Consider the following 17,770-nt stretch of genomic DNA (forward strand, 5'->3'; position numbering starts at 1 on the left):
AAAACACTTAGAAACCCAGAAAAAAACAACCTAAAAAATGTTTTGAAACCACAAAAAAACTATAATTTAAGTTTAAATTTATTTTTTTAGTGACATGTTTTATTTATTAAATGCATATTTTCTTATTTTAAATAATAAAACATTAATTTCTAATTATTTTGAGTTTTAAAATTTTAATAAATTTTCAAACATTTCTATTTTTCTGTAATTTAAAAATACATTTTAATTTTTTTTTAAATTTACCCAAAATCCTCTGAATTAATAAAAGTTCCCACGCTTTTACTGCAAGTGAAAAGCTATAATCCCTAAGCAAGAGTACTGTTATATGCACGATATTTCATTTTGAATACCCGGCGGCTGACAGACTATAGAGTATGGCACATGGTAAAATCTTTACAGTTCCATTAACCATGAATCCAACATAACATGCACCCGAAATTAATTCTATGGAAAGAAAAGGAATTGAGCCAGGTTACACTCAGGGCATTCTTTGTTTTTACTGAGCTATTTCCTAACAGAGGAGCCTGTATCCTTGTACTTAGTGGGCAATGGGCATGCAAACAAAAAGAGGTTTTTTTCTCCGCAACTTTAATAAAAAAGTAATTGATATTTTATTGTTAAATTTACAGAGGCTTATATATCTTTTTTTGTTTTGAAATTTGTAATTTTTTCATATATATATTTACGCCGTAAGGCGTTCCCTCTGAGATGAACTTTCCTGTGGTCTTTGCTGTCATCGTTATCGTCCATCTGATTTGATGTTAGACGATTCGAATAATTGCTACCGTTGGATCAAATATCCGGTTTCCACCCAGCGCTTGCCATACTCAAGGATTGGGGTGAAGGTGGAGCGTTATGGCTGCTTTAATGGGGGCTTTAAATTTCCGCTTTAATGGGGGCTTTAAATTTCCGCTGCTAGAATTGTGTTTTGGACTGGTTTCTTGTTTAAGCGTTGGGGTTTCTGTTGTTTTTGGGAAAATTCGGGCTGAAATGATCGGTTTCTCTGAAGAATGACTATACATTTTGATGAAAGACGAAGAGGAAAAGCTCATCTGGAATGCTTTGGATCCGTTATCAGCTAAATAGCACAGCTTGCCACCTATGCTGGCTTTTATATATGAGGAGGAATTCAATCAAGCTATGGGATGGAGTTTATGGAATGCTGAATATTGATATGAATTGTCATGCTTCTCAGTGTGTGCCTATTTATTTGTCGGAAATGGCCCCTCCCAGACTGAGGGGAGCTCTCAATATTGGCTTCACACTATTCCTAGGAACTGGGATCCTTGCTGCGAATCTGGTAAACTATTTCGCTGCCAAGATCCAGAATTGGGGGTGGCGTCTCTCTCTGGGGCTGGTAGCTGTCCCAGCATTGATAATGTTGACAGGTTCCTTCACCCTACCCAACACCGATATGAATTGTCATGCTTCTCAGTGTGTGCCTATTTATTTGTCGGAAATGGCCCCTCCCAGACTGAGGGGAGCTCTCAATATTGGCTTCACACTATTCGTAGGAACTGGGATCCTTGTTGCGAATCTGGTAAACTATTTCGCTGCCAAGATCCAGAATTGGGGGTGGCGTCTCTCTCTGGGGCTGGTAGCTGTCCCAGCATTGATAATGTTGACAGGTTCCTTCACCCTACCCGACACCCCCAACAGTCTAATTGAAAGGGGGCAAATGGAGAAAGCCAGGGCTGTGCTGGTGAGGATCCACGGGACGCCAGACGTGCAGGAGGAGTTGCAGGACTTAATAGAAGCCAGCGACATTTCCAAGAAAGTGAAGCATCCCTTCAGCAACATTGCCAAAAGGAAATACAGGCCTCATCTGGTCATGGCTCTGGCCATTCCCTGTTTTCAACAGCTCGCGGGTTTCAACATCGTCGCGTTTTATGCTCCACTCATCTTCAAGACCATAGGATTTGGGTCACAGGCTTCTCTCTTGGCTGCAGCTATTCTTGGAGTGATGAGTTTGGTTTCCATCGTAGTCTCCATTTTTATTGTTGACAGGTTAGGACGGAGGGCCCTGTTCCTCGAGGGTGGACTACAGATGATCATCTGCCAGGTAAGTTGCGTCCATTCCATTTGGTTGCCATTTAAGTTCCCCCTCCATATATATCTGAAGTTGGTTGGTTTGCAACAGGTTTCTTTTTCCCTTTTTTATGAATAATAGATTCAGAACTGAGATTCATCTATACTGAAAAGTATAATATTTCTTATTTAAATGCAAGGAAGTCGAGATAAAATCTCTGAAATCATTCCATTATTAGTTTTGGTGATCTTGATATTGAATATATCCCCATGTCTAATATACTCTTCTTCTTTTTTTCCCTATTGGCATACTCAATAATTTACTCAGATTTTCATTCCAATTGAGCGATTCTGTCTTCCTGGTACTGTATCAATATAACATCTCATACAATTCGTTGTTAACATCCTTTTTTATTTTTTTCATAATCAAGGACCTCATTCTCTGCCTAGATTTTAGCTGTTAAGGTTCTCTGACTTAGTCATCCTCTGTTTGTATTTTACAGTGTCATTGTTTAACTGTTGAAGCTGATAACATCGTTAGAATTGACCAACTATATATTTCTACATAAAAAGACTCTGACTTAGTCATCCTCTGTTTGTATTTTACAGTTTGATTGTTTAACTGTTGATGGTGATAACTCAGTTAGAATTGACTAATTATATACTTTTATATAAATAGACTCGGACTTAGTCATCCTTTGTTTGTCTTCTACAGTTTGATTGTTTGACTGTTTATGCTGTTAATTCAGTTAGAATTGATCAATTAAATATTTTTGTACAAAAAGATTCTGTAACAAAGGAACTAATTATTTTTTAATGATTTCGGCATAAAATAATATCATTTTATGACCATGATCTTGCCACAATCTGTTTGTCCTTTACAGATTGATTGTTTGACTGTTCATGCCGATAACTTAGTTAGAATCGACCAATTATATATTTTTATATAGAAAGATTAGGTAAAAAATCTATTTTTTTATAATAATTATTACGCCGTAAGGCGTTCCCTCTGAGATGAACTTTCCTGTGGTCTTTACTGTCATCGTTATCTTCTGTCTGATTTGATGTTAGACGATTCGAATAATTGCTACCGTTAGGATCAAATATCCAGTTTCCACCCAGCGCTTGCCATACTCAAGGATTGAGGTGAAGGTGGAGCGTTATGGCCGCTTTAATGGGGGCTTTAAATTTCCGCTGGGCTTTAAATTTCCGCTGCTAGAATTGTGTTTTGGACTGGTTTCTTGTTTAAGCGTTGGGGTTTCTGTTGTTTTTGGGAAAATTCGGGCTGAAATGATCGGTTTCTTTGAAGAATGACTATATATTTTACCAATATTTTTCAAAATATTTTACCAGTATTTATCAATGTAAAAACTAGATGAAAAACTTAAACATTAGAGTTTTTGTCTCTGTTATTTAGATGTTATTTTAAGAAAAGTATCGAGTATTACCTGAGCTCAAACAGCAGTAGCTTCTAACTGCACTGAAATTCCCATGTCGTAAGATAATTCTGAATCAAGATTAAATGCAAATTTTCTCCCATTTTTGGAGTTTTCTATGACATGTTTCAAAACCGAAGCATACATTATATGCTCTGAAAAGCAGTCCTCCTCTGTAGTATCCCAGGGCTTTTCATGGCTCTGCATTGTCAAATGAAGCATCTTCAAAACGGTGTCAGAATTCTCAATACAAGCTGCACCACGGCTTGAACAGAACATGTAAGTGCCAACATGTCTATAAGGGCTTCTCTGTGTGATCCTGTCCAACCAATTTTGAGAATCAAACACATAGCTTGGAGTATACTGCAGGACATTATTAAGAAGAATCCGAAAAGCGTCTTGAATAGAAGAATATGGGACTTTACCATCCCAATAGGGAAAAATAGCAGTCAAAGGCGCATAAATTGCCTCAATCGGTGCAAGGAGCATCCGAGGAACAATGTCATGCTTGGAAACCACATGACAAAAGTTGCCTCCCCAATTCTCACGGCCAACTGCTTCCACAAGTCTTTCATCTCCGACTAGAGGGCAACCAAATGTGATACAAAAGGAAGAGATTTGCCTTATCCTCTCTTCCAGGAACCACAGTGTAGCCAAGGTTGCAACTGCCCCTCCCAAGGAATGACCCACAAATATAATGGATTTGAGTTTTCTTTGTCGGGAGTCAGTGGAAGCCTGTAACTGATCGATCTGGAATACATCAACACAATGTTACTTTTCCCTTTGAATTTCAATAATTTCATCTATAATAACAGAAGTAAACCCTGTTGTTGTGAAATCGAGTTTACTTTTGACAGGTGCATTTAGATAAATCACTTTCATCTATAATAACAGAAGTAAACCCTGTTGTTGTGAAATCGAGTTTACTTTTGACAGGTGCATTTAGATAAATCACTTTACCTTTGCTTGGAAATCTGTTTTCTCCATAATATTCAGGAACAACTTAAGAGCTCCTTGATGGACTTGGGTTGGTTTATCATCGTAACCCTTGAGGCAATCCGAGAATACCTGGTTGTTTGTTTCTATAGTCCCCTCTCCATCGATGAAACTTTCAATTCTGAGAAATGATGGGAAGGCAACATATGTAACGCCTCCATGCTCCTTCAGACTAAAACTCTCTGAATTATTTGCACGACCTGACTCTTCCCAAGCATTCAACGGTATTTCGCATGAAGCCAGAAAAGCTGCAGTCTCCTGACCAACAGTCAACCTGCAACAACAAATGAGTAAATTAGCACCTTAAGGGAAACCGAGTATGGATCCCTCAAAATTTGGAATTCTGTGCATACAATTTTGCACATTTTTATGAATCAGGAGATAGGGATGCCTTCATTATCTGAGATGAAGATCAAAAAATGTGACAATGAAAAACACTATATAAGATTACATATATAATCCGGGCTTCTAAACAGGATAACTGAGGTGTCTATCACACTGAAACCATTTAGCTTGCCAATTACTGCAGATCAAGAACCAAATTATTGCATCTGCCATTACTGGACAGGAATAACTCACAATACTAATACCAAAGCTGTCCTCCCCTGCCTACACCTCAGGAAGATTAATACCCATACTATTCAAGGGGAAAGCCTCCTAAATCTTAGTGGGGAAATGATGGACCTAGAGCATGCAATAGATGAATGGGTAATTTTACAATGAAAAAACACTATATAAGATTAAATATATAAACTGAGCTTCTAAACAGGATAACTAAGGTGTCTATCACACTGAAATCACTTAGCTTGCCAAAAACTACAGATCAACAACCAGATTATTGCATCTGCCATGAATGGACAGGATCAAACTCCCATTACATACCACAACTGTCTTCCCCTGCCTACACCTCAGGAAGATTAATACCCGTATTGTTCAAGGGGGAAAGCCTCCTAAAGTTGGCTGGTAAATGATGGGCCTAGAGCCTGCAATAGATGGATGGGTAATTTAAAATGAAAAAACACTATATAAGATTACATATACAAACTGGGCTTCTAAACAGAATCACTGAGGTGTCTATCAAACTGAAACCACTTAGCTTGCCAAAAACTGCAGATCAACAACCAGAATTATTGCATCTGCCATTACTGGACAAGATCAAACTCCCATTACTACTACCACAAGTGTTCTCCGCTGCCTACACCTCAGGAAGATTAATAGTAAATACCCATACTATTCAAGGGGGAAAGCTTCCTAATTATAAAATCAACCTAATAATTTGTAGACGATGTTTTTGATATAGGGCAAGAGAAACACAGAGCTATAACTCTCTGTTTTTTAGGTACCTATGTTTGATTCTAGACTTGGGAAACACAGAGCACTGTCTGTTTATTAGGCACTTGTGTTTTTCATTGTCACTAGGGAAGCCTGCACTGACTTTTGTTATTATAAAAAACTAGTGTGATCTTTAAATCTCATCGGAGTACTTCTGCTTCGAGTAAATATCATTAACGTAGTTTTGATGTTTTCTGGCGAAATTTTTAAGAATTTTGACATAGGGTTATGTCTATATAAATTTAGTTATCCATTGCTTTTAGTTGCCGTTAAATTTTCTATCCAAAATTTCCATAATGGCTTTGATGTTATATTTGGAAAATTATGAGCGATTTAATCCCTTAGAGGAGTAACTTAACGACGTTTACCTCTGTCGTATGTGTAAATTTCGGTGTCCACACCAAGGTTTTTTTTTAGTATGGCCGTATGTTTATTATAGGTATGCAAATGTCATTGTTGAGATGACTCTTTTTAGATGGACCATTTTTTAACATGGATTTTATGTTTAGCCTTGAACATCTAAGAGTTAACTATAGCCATATTTTTTTATTTATTGTTATTGTTTAACATGAATGCAATTAAAAGTTTATAATTTTTATAAAGATATATTAAACATTTACTGTTCACAGTACATACTACAAAGGTTAATGAAATTGCTCAACGAAATTACAATTGAAAATAGACGTAAATCCTCTAAAGCTTATTATATCCATAAAAAGTCTCACATACTAAATTAAAGTGAAATAAGTATGAAATGGTGCCATTTACTGTTTAAATTGATATGAAAGTTTTATAAATAAGTGAATAGGATATGGAATTTTAGTGTTTGGAATTGATTTCGAAGAATTCTACCATGTGTCTTACAGTCAATTATGGACTCAGTTTTCAAGAAGCAAAAACTTCTTAGTAATGTAAAATCGACCTTTTCAAGAAAGCATTTCCGGTAAATCAGCAGATCAACCCGTGTTTAAACTTCCTGGAAAGAATTGTCTAACAACGCATGATTTTCACTTGTACTCTAGATCGTGTTAAATGCACAAATATTTCTAGAAGCTCTGTTCAATAAGCGAAACAGCCACTTACCAAAAAGCGATGGTCCTTGAATTCTACATTCTACCATTGCATTATCCTCCCAATCAACTCGGGGGAAAGGAGAATCTTTTACTTCAACCTTTAGGAAAAGATATAGGGACTGACACCATTTATTATAGAAGAAAACACAGAATTGCTAACAACCCTTCTATCTGGCAACGTTCATTTCTTTTTTCCCTTATTGAGAAGAATCTGTTGGTCTCTTACTTCTTACTTTTTGGTGACATGGAGTTAATTTCAACTACTACCACTATAACCTAACAACTACTATTATTATGATTTTTAAATCCTACTTGCAAGCACAAATGAAAACTTCTTACGTCACATAAATATCAATTGCAATATGAGTTGAACAAAGATTACACTGTAAGGTTTACATAGCAATACACCAAAACAGTGAAAAACAACATTAAAGTGAAAAAATTGATTAATGCTAATAGACAATTTTTCTCCTTTTTCCATCCATGTTGATGTTTGTACCCAATTGAAAAAGAGAAATATTTGTTATTTTTCTCATATTTGTTATCCTGTGGGCAGAGAGTGAGTCTTTTCTTAAAAAACAAACTCCCAAATTAAGTGAAATGTATATGTGGGATTCTGAAGCAGGAAAGGAGATGGGCCAGGATGGATATGGACAAAATATTTGTGAACTGGACAAAGGATGAGACAAAAACTTTAATCATAGATGACACATGCATTTGTTTCTGGTTGGATAGGGGACAGCCTTACCTTTCAGCATCTCAAATGTGTAAAGTCGTGCATTTTTCAAAAGCCATAGACGCCGCATATAATGCTACTACTACGCAGCACCCACCACCACCACAATACCTGGGTGGTGCGTTCGCTTTATCCACGAAAATGACCGACTACTAACTAAAGACGACACTACACAGAAGATTCCATTGGCCTGTGTTCGAAACGCCTTAACAGTTATATCTACATTAAGTTACCAGTTATATCCATCGAATAAATCATGTAAGGCTGATTAAATTTACATATTTGCGGTTATTTAATTGGATGGAATGATTGTTATCTTTGCTTTATTATAAAGTTGACTTAAATGTGGGCCAGAGCCAATTTATCTATTCATCAGAGTTTTATTTGATACAGTGATTAACAATATTTATTTAATTTGGTGGAATGATTGTTATCATTGTTATCTTTTCCATCTAGGTTTAAGTCTCCACCAATGACAGGTTGAGTTTTGATATTTTGATGATTTTTGTTATAATGTGTTCAAGTATAATTGTAGGCTGACCGGTGGTTGGGTGAAATGATTGTTATATTTCTCATCCAGGTTCAAATCTTCAGCTTTGATATCTTGATGAATATTATTGTAATGGCTTACAGCCCCAGAGAAACACTCTTGAGTATAACTATGAGCTGGCTGGTGGTTCAGATCTATGTAAATACCATGTTGAGCTTTGATATATTAATAAATATTGTTATAATAACTTAAGATGTAAGAAAAACACTGTGAACTACTTAATATCAACAATCTCACTCTTTCCTTAAACTATAAAAGAGGTTCATTTTTTTTGATGAGGTTAATATCAACAATCTCACTTTTTCCTTCAACTATAAAAGATGTTCAATTTGTTTCAAGAGGTTCATTGCTTTTTTGTTTGATAAAAGAGAAATGTTTCACATTGCTGTCATAACAATGTTTCAATGCCCTAATACTGTTTCTACTTGTCTAAGGCCCAAGACCCAGAGACATCTGGCAGGTGTGAAAGTCTGCCCCCTTACTGACCACCAGCAGGTTATTCCAGTTGGGGCGTGGTTTTCCTTGAATAAGAGCGATGCATTAACTGTTAACAGCCAAAGATAGTTGTCCTCACTGCTGGTTTGACAACTGAATTATGATAGGTTTTTCCACCTTGTTAAAAGAAAACACAATATTTCATAATTTTATTCGATGAAAGTTGATCGTAAATCATGAGCAAAGTAATGAAGTTCCAAGGTTGGTCGTAAATCATGAGCAAAGTAATGAAGTTCCAGGGGATTCGAAGATCGTTCACTGCATTAAAATGCGAGAGTTACATGGTCCAGCTAGCCAGCCAGCGTTACCAAAGGATAATGGAATATTTCATCAAATTGATCAAGAAAAAGCACGGAAAGGATATTAGTAAGGATAACAGAAATGAAATAAGACATTCAATGTGTTCCTTGTAATATAGATATAAACAAAACATCTAAAGAAAAGTAATTGCACAATGATCCACTCCAAGAAAACAAGGTTTTCCACAAACCAATTAACTCTTCTAGAAAAATTCAACAATTCCAGTTTAATAATCCTATCGGCCTCTCTTTGTACCTTTTGGGACAATTGCTAGTAACTAATATGTTAATAAATCGGTTTTTTTAATAAATCGGTTTAGTTAATAAATCGGTTTTTGTTACGTACCAAACTTTACCCTAACGACCTCACTAAACCCGTCCTGCCCGCAGATATTCGCGTTTGATGCAGAGGAGGGGGGGGGTGTTGAGGATGGCGCAGCGGAGTTGCTGCAGAGGAGGGCGGCAGACCTGCAGAGAAGGGAGAAGGGTTTCGACGAGGGCCGCAGAGGACGAGGCGACTTTCTTTGCTGCATGAGGGTCGCGTAGGCCGTTTTTCCTGTAGATCATTTTGCCCTCGCCCTCTGCGTATTATGGTGGTAGTTATGAGGTTTTATATATATTTGGGTCACTGTTATCTTAAATTTTACTTTATCTTTGTTGTTTGTGAAAACCTGCAGGTGTATGGAGGATTGATTCTACTCTGCGTGAGGAGAAAGCCCTACAAGATTTTTCGGGTATGCATTATTATTATCTCATGTGAGAGGTTCCTCTGGATATTTTGCTCATGTGCATAATCGATTTTTTAAACTACTGTTATCTGAAATACCTGTTACTTCACTGTCTCATGTGAGAGATACCTTTGGATATCTTGCTCATAGACAGAATGGGTGTGTGACACTGTTGCTATATGTGCAATACCTGTTAAGTTTTGTCTCATGAACTTTGGTTCATTACTGTGCATAGATCAGTGGTTGCATATTACATTTACTATTTGCTTAACAACTATGTATGTTTCATTTTTTGCGTCAAAAGCAACAAATCACCTCCCAAGTCCACCATCTGAGACAATGCCCCTTTTAGAGCTGCAAACCAACCTCAAGAAGCATTCCTGTTCTCAAATGTGGTCTTCTCCTAACTCTTCCTTGTTCATGGGCCTTCTCTGTATCTGTTGTTTCTATAATTTTGGTTCGTTTCCTTTTGGTTGTCTTCTAATCTAACCAGGTCTTATTTTCGTCCTCTCAACTTTTTGGATCCCACAGCAAGCCATCTATGGAAGATCTATTATGGCTCTGAATGTCCTTCCACTTGCTGTACCTTTCTTGTGCAGCCTGTCATTAGACGACCTGCATCTTGGCAGAGTCTGCATTTGAAGATTGTACTTCCATTGTCATCTGGCTGGGTTCATTGAGATCCTTTCAAATCGAGGTCAACCCTATGAGGCATACCTTTGTTGATAGTTCTACGCATGTTCAGGTGCAATTGAAGATTTTACTCTCTTCGTTGGTCTATAATACCTGAGATAAACATTGGTAAAAAATTATTTGAATCTTGCAAGGGGTACCAACCAATAGTAAAGGGTACATGCGTGAGGCATTGAACCATTAAGCATAATTTCATTGTAAGTATCTCTCATACGTTCATAGTTGAATTAGGTGCTAACCAACCGAATCCAAAAAATTGAAATCCTCTTGAGCCACTTGTACCATCTATTTCCTGTAAGTTTTATCCATTTTATACTTCCACTAAGTGTCCTTTCATTACAGAAACCCTTTTTGTCATTTCCACTGAGTGTGAATTGTTTGAAAACTCAGAATTGTTTAGATACTTTTTGGGTCATGAAATCGATTTCAGCAATAATTTGAGCCAGACCAAACAGTTCCTTCTTTTATATGCATTATGTATATTAGATCCCCTGCCTTAACACTCTAATCTGTAGGTGTTGTCTCACTACTTGTTGACACAGACCATCTTGTGGTCAAATCATGTTAAAACATGGACAATGAAGAAAGTCAAGATATGTATTTCCAGTTCAACAAAATGGGGGAGATTTCAAGCTCACACAAGCTTTTTGTCTCTGACCCTCAGGAGCATAGCCCAACTTTAATGATGACTGATATGACATTTTCGAAAAGGGCAACAACATAATTGTATTCTGCATTTATTATTATATAGCTCAGGAATCTTGCTTTTCATTTATCCAGGCTATTAAAAGTCTTGATTGGCCCTAGATTGTATGCCTATGGGCCAGAAAGATGCATGAATTTGTACTATGTTTTCATTCTGAATAGTTTCCAGGTTTCCAAGAGTGCCTTTTTTGGAAAAGTTTTCCCAGTATCAAATGGATATTACACATGAATGCTCAGTAGAGTCCCCACCTTGTTAGAGAATGTCCACTCTGCCATGAATTGTACATTAGCCACAGAGCAGATACAGAGTCTTATAATTTTGATTCAAAATTAATTCCCAATTGAATTGATTCAGTTATATATATGCTTTCTTGATTATTTAAACTTTATTCCTGTTTGATTGGCAATTTATCTTTACTGCTGTTAGAGGATGTTGTCTATTCTGCTAAAACAAAACCACCAACATGACATTGCTTTTTTCTCCTTGTTTGAATCGATTTTTGTATCCACTTTCCGCTGTCGAGGATTTCAATGTCGCCTCCAGATAATCTGCGCCAACCCATATTTTAACATCACCAAAAGGTTTCCTCCATTTATTTACCTCATTCTATTTCATAACATACTTTTCATATATTTCAACAACAACCAAATTTAATCAACATTAATAATTAAGCAAATATTAGAATGTCTTTATATTATCTATACATCTCATTCTAACATTTTCTTTGTTTTGCAACAGGACATATGGACTCAGAAATAGCATACATAAGCAACTACAAGTAGAATGGCAAGCAAAAAATATGCGTCTCCAACTATGCATAAATCTCCTATGGTGTTCAGTATGCCATTATTCACCATGTATCTTCCACTAAGCAAATATTAGAATGTCTTTATATTATCTATACATCTCATTCTAACATTTTCTTTGTTTTGCAACAGGACATATAGACTCAGAAATAGCATACCTAAGCAACTACAAGTAGAATGGCAAGCAAAAAATATGCGTCTCCAACTACGCATAAATCTCCAATGGTATTCAGTATGCCATTATTCACCATGCATCTTCCACTAACAATATATAAATCCCCATGGCAAAGGTAACTTCATTTCCATTCATTCCAAATTCATTTTAACACAACTCACTTGCAAAGTATTACTAATAAATTTCCACAACTGATTTACATATTACTAATTCTAACAAAATAAATATTTTGCAGGTCCATTACTGCTTCTTCAGGTCTTCGATGCCTCCGACATGTTTTGATACAACTTCAAATATGGAATGACAAGCACAATGCTCTTTAGAATATTATATTGTTTCTTGAACCTCTTTTGTTACAATTCACTATTTGTATTTTCCATTTGAAACTTAAAAAAGGAAGTTTCAAGATCAAATACCATTTTGATAGTTTATGTTTTCACAACCAATTCATTGTCAATGGGTTTTAACATATTTTGTTAACAAAATCAATTGATTTTAATGAATATAAGACATGTTTTCAATATATCTTCATATTAATTTAATTTCCCGTTTGAATAATGATTTCTTAAATAACCCTATCCAAATCAATATAGATACTCGGTTGTTGTTCACGTGAATTCATTCGTTTACCTTCACATTCAACTACGCAATTTTTACCAAATACAAACAAAGGTCTCTAAACAAGTTCAATGGATATTTATGCCTACTTGCATTCCATTTCGTAGCCACTTTAACCCCCAAAAACAGTTTTCGGCATGGCTTCCTCAAATTAAAACTCAGAATCATCGACCCTTGCTTTCAAAAAAGCCCACAAAAGCCCATTCACATTTCAATATTCTTCCACACACTATGCCTTACGGCGTTTCCTTTGCAACATTAGATGCAAATGCTATACACTTTATAATTTATAATTAATTGTAATTCATGTAAATATCTCATTATACCCGCATGCCACATGCATACCGGCCATTGCTATCCATTATACCCGGATGCCACATGCATACCGGCCATTGCTATGCATTATACCCGGATGCCAACTGCATTTATAAAACATAAACCTAAAGATGGAAGGGCTGAAGCCCTGTGAAGAAGCCGTCAAAATGAAGGATTTATTTGAGCGAACGTTTAACCTTTCAATGAGTTCTATTAGTATTATTTGAAAATTTATTCCCAAAGCCAAATAGGAAATAGGAAAGGCAGAGAGTTAAGTATAGGGTTGGTAATTCCCAAATCCACCATAAGCCAAACTTACACTAATCTATTAGTATTGTCTAAAAATTTAATTTTATTCCAATAGAAAAATAGAAAGTTTAGGTTGAGTAATTTTCAATCCCAATATTTAAAAAAAAAAGAATTCCTGTAATTCCTAATCATATTTAGAAATGATAAAATGTTTTTGAATATGTTAAATAAAGTGTCTGTTCAATTATTATTATGCTTATTGAAGTAACACTCATAAATATGATAGGAGTGAATTTAATTATTTGATTTCAGTATTAAATTTATAAAATATTTTTAAATTTTAAATTAATTATTTGAAATACAATAATTAATTCAACTAGATAGAGTTGACCTTTCGTTCATATCTTTGAGATCATGGCCTTCAGTAAATATTCTGTGTACGCCTTCTATCGATTTGGATTTGTCTGTTTAGTATCAAATTCAAATCAAGGAACCTGTGTAACCCTTGTGTTAACATTAGTTGCTGCATGGAAGATGATGTCAAATTTAAAACCCACATATTAATTGTAATTATTACTTGAAATGATGATAGGTAATTATTGTGTTAACCTTAGTTGCTGCATGGAAGATGATGTCAAATTTAAAACCCACATATTAATTGTAATTATTACTTGAAATGATGATAGGTAATTATTGTGAATAGAACCTCATCATAGCTTTTCCTTTTCTGGCTGTTGAGAGAGCATCTCAGGCACTTCATCATTGAACCGTCCAAGCTTAATCTTTAATCCACAGATACTCTTTTCAGTCATAAAAGAAGACATAATTTTAGATTTTTATACGGTGAAATCATAATTTTATACCGCTGAGGTTGACCTCTTCGATCTTTTTATATTTAATAATGATATTATTAATACTTATTTATTTATTTTTATTTAATAATAAAAATTATATCAAATATATTTTAATAAATAATTATTTGTAATATTTTATTTTAAATCAATAATTTACATATATTAATTAATTAATTTTTTTTATTTTATTAAAATAAAATTATTATTAAATTTAGTAGTTCAGTATGAAAGAGATGTTGTAATGTCTTATTATGTTAAAAATAAAAATAAAATTGAGATAATATATTATTTATTTTAAATTTGTCTAGATTTATTTTAATTCTAGATCTACTAAACTTTAAAAAAATTAAATTTCTTCTCACTCTTAAAAAAAATTACATTTTAATCTTTCTAAAAACCTGATAAATCCAAAATTAACATACTGCTTCCAAAATACAATACTTACCATACATATATATTCTTTTTATTGCAGCCTGCCTTTCCCAGCTCCGGAGGTGTTACTTATAAATATTGCAACTGCATAGAGATACATTTTTTGGCATATTAGTTGACTAGTTCTCTTTTCCTGCAAAAGATTTTTAAAGATAAGAAATCAAGATGAAGACACGTACACGTTCTTGCAAACGTCTGAAATTTGATTTTATATTAATTTTTATATAATATTGTTTGGTCTCAAAGTTGATCATACATTAATTTTTATATGGTATTATTAAGAAATTTGGAAACGATCTGAAATTTGATCTGAAATTGTGTGGTGCCAAAGTTGATCATATATTAATTTTTATGTGGTGCCAAAGAAATTTGGAAACGATATGAAGCCTGCCTCTACCGGTCTCTCCTAATTCTACCATTCTATCTCTTGACTTTAAGAAGGGAGAATGGCAGGTTTAGGAGAGGGACGTAAAAAAACTTCGCTTGCTTTGAGAATTCCCATTCCAAAGGCCAAGCAGAGAGCTGAGATAATCATGGCTGACAGTGGATCTTCAGTTTCAGTTTCATTAGTGGAAGATTTTAATGGCGTCATTAAGCTCTACAGCGACGGATCCGTGGTGCGTGGAGACGAACCAGCTTTCCACCTTCCTCCACTCACTGAAAGTTACGACCACGTTTTATACAAAGACATTGTGTTTAATCATACACTCGGCTTATGGGCCCGCCTATATCTCCCCAATTCTTTCCCAGCCACCACCACACGCCTGCCAGTAATCTTGTACTTCCATGGCGGAGGCTTCTGTTTGCTTAGCCCTCAGAGTCCCGTTGTGCACCGTTTCTGTGTAAAGTGGGCAGCCGATGTAGGGGCCCTCGTCGTCTCGGTACACTACAGATTGGCTCCCGAGCATCGCCTCCCTGCTGCTTATCACGATTCTGTCTCCGCTCTCCAATGGCTTCATTCCCAGTCCAAAACCACAGGCGGAGAAGAAAGAGGCGATCCTTGGTTCGATTCGCATGCCGACTTCTCCAAGGTATTCCTCATGGGAGAAAGCGCAGGAGGTAACATCGCGCATAGGCTGGGAATGTGGTGTGGCGGACAAGATTGGGGTGGAGATATGCGAATAAGAGGATTGATTTTGTTGTATCCCTTTTACGGAGGGGAGGCGCGGACTGCGTCCGAGACTAGGGAGAAGCAAGGGACTCCGCCTTTTACAGTGGAAGACTCGGATTTTTTCTGGAGGGTGGCACTCCCCGCGGGAAGCAACAGAGACCACCATTTCTGCAACCCCGCGGTAGCACCGGATGTTTGGTCGCTTTCAGGTCCCCTACCGCCGACGATTATGGTGATTGCAGGGTTTGACATTCTGAGGAACAAACAACTGGAATACTGTGAGCTTCTCAAGAAATGCGGTGATCAAATCATCGAAGTTGTGGAGTTTGAAGAGGAAGATCATGGCTTCGCCCTTTTGAAAATGGACGAACAAAATTCAATAAAAGTGATAGAGTACGCTTCCAATTTCATTAAATTCGCAACTTGACATCAAGACTCCATGGCCCAGGGTCCAGGCAGATTCGTTGGATCCTATTTCATTCATTGAACTTAAAAGTTAAGTTTATATGTATGTGTGAGAAAGCGTTCTTCTGTTGTCTTTGAAGTATTTTCATACATATAATATAATATATGTAGTGTTTTTTAATATATAATAGAAAGAAAGAAAGAAATTATTTTAACGTTTACAAAGTTAGAGATTTGAGATTTGAGACGGATTGTTTCTTCATCTGCTAGATGTATTTAGCCCTTTTTTGGGTGAAGCTTCACAATAAACGCTACCAGCTTCTCGACAAACCCATGGCTAAATAGATTATCCCAAGAGCTAGCGGCCAGCATATCTACATAACTTTTCCTATTGTTTTTGAAGGCCCCACATTCTAAAATGAAATGTTTTTCTGTTTCCACTTTTCCGGAAAATAAAAAATGCATACCCTTTCCTCCCACGCTTCTTTTGGCCTTTTCCAGCACGCTGTTTCACAACGGAGTTGATGAGAATTAGTCCTTAACTGAGCAATGAGAATTTTGGCTCTCCAAGAGATATTGGCCTCTTTTGGTTGATGATTATGAGTGGGATTAAACACTTCAATATAGTAATTTTTCTTTCTTCCTAGCTTCTTATCCCAAGTACATTTGTGGAACTTTTCCATAACAAAAACTTTTATCTCATTGTTGTTTATAGGAGTTCAAGCAAATACCCCATTTACTAAACCATTTGTTATTTTGTTGAATCCAATTTTTTTTGCTCTTGCACAACCTATCATTAAAGACAACCTTAGGCCATCTACCCTCTTCCATTTGCTCAATTTTTTTTAAATACCTTATGACTCGAACCATAGCAATTGCTTCAATAAGAGCAGTCCCTGTTTCACTTAACAAGATATCATAAGGAACTGCACTGTTAATCTTAAATTTGTTTGTAATCAAACACTTCTGATTTTCTCAATTTGTCTCCACTGGATGTTGAAGGTACTGCTAGCCCACAGTTCACAACCATAGAGAATCACCGGATTCACTAGAAGCCCAAAAAGAGTTTAAGTGATCTTCCAGTTCCATAACTTTGCTTCTCTGCACCTATTTTGAAAAGTATAAAATGCTTTCCAACCCCCCAAAGTTCTTTTCTTTCTACAACCATTCTAGCTTAAATTTTTTTTGAAGTCAATTCCAAGGTACTTGTAATCCACAACTTCTTCCAAAATGTTGCCTTCAAAGTAGAACTTATGTTGGTTATGTTTTCTTTTCTTAGAGAAGACCACTACTTTTGTTTTGCTGATATTGACTTGCATCCCCACACTTCTACAAAAATGCTCAAGGGACGTGCTCTTGCAAACCAAGAGCCGATTTAGCAATCAGAATAAGGTCATCTGCATACAAAAGAAGTCTTATAACAAACTTGCACAAATAGATGCCATCACCCCCTTGCGAATTTAACCACTCCTCAAGCTTGTCGATATATAAACCAAAAAGGGTAGGAGACAGTGGGAAACCTTGCTTGACCCCGATATCGCTTCTAAAACTTTCATAAATGCCTGCTGAAGTTCTAATTTTGACTTTCACCTCTTCATACAGCCTATGCATAGCTGCTCTCAAATGCTTAGGAACCCTAAGTTCCTCCATTCTTTGCCAAAGTTTATCCCTAGGAACCAAGTCAAACGCTTTTCTGAAATCAACAAAGCAACAAAAGAATTCTTCCTTTTTCT

General features: G+C 36.0%; 1 protein-coding gene and 2 pseudogenes across 1 annotated transcript; 2 read left to right on the plus strand and 1 right to left on the minus strand.

Moving 5' to 3' along the window:
* The first annotated feature begins 1,437 nt into the window (after window positions 1-1,437).
* LOC149236229 (sugar carrier protein C pseudogene) lies at window positions 1,438-2,268 on the plus strand (annotated as a pseudogene).
* A 1,214-nt stretch (window positions 2,269-3,482) lies between these two features.
* Window positions 3,483-5,018, minus strand: LOC149236230 (protein EDS1-like). The gene is made up of 3 exons (XM_089368815.1): window positions 4,999-5,018; window positions 4,425-4,734; window positions 3,483-4,214 (listed from the first exon to the last, which is right to left on the minus strand). The coding sequence occupies exons 1-3, from the start codon at window positions 5,016-5,018 to the stop codon at window positions 3,483-3,485; spliced, it is 1,062 nt and encodes a 353-aa protein (XP_089224941.1).
* Window positions 5,019-14,927: 9,909 nt separating this feature from the next.
* On the plus strand, window positions 14,928-16,203 carry LOC149236231 (strigolactones hydrolase CXE15 pseudogene; annotated as a pseudogene).
* The last annotated feature ends 1,567 nt before the right edge of the window (window positions 16,204-17,770 follow it).

The sequence above is a fragment of the Pinus tabuliformis genome, chromosome 8, assembly GCF_031772625.1.
Source record: "Pinus tabuliformis cultivar Carrire ecotype Pingquan chromosome 8, CPIR1, whole genome shotgun sequence".
NCBI classification, from domain to species: Eukaryota; Viridiplantae; Streptophyta; class Pinopsida; order Pinales; family Pinaceae; genus Pinus; species Pinus tabuliformis.

Coding starts and splice junctions, on each gene's coding strand:
- LOC149236230 (XM_089368815.1), bottom strand. CDS start 5,018: ATGGCAGATGCAATAATTTG. Junction 4,735..4,998: donor ATGGCAGATGCAATAATTTG/GTTCTTGATCTG, acceptor TTGTTGTTGCAG/GTTGACTGTTGGTCAGGAGA. Junction 4,215..4,424: donor AAACAGATTTCCAAGCAAAG/GTAAAGTGATTT, acceptor GATGTATTCCAG/ATCGATCAGTTACAGGCTTC.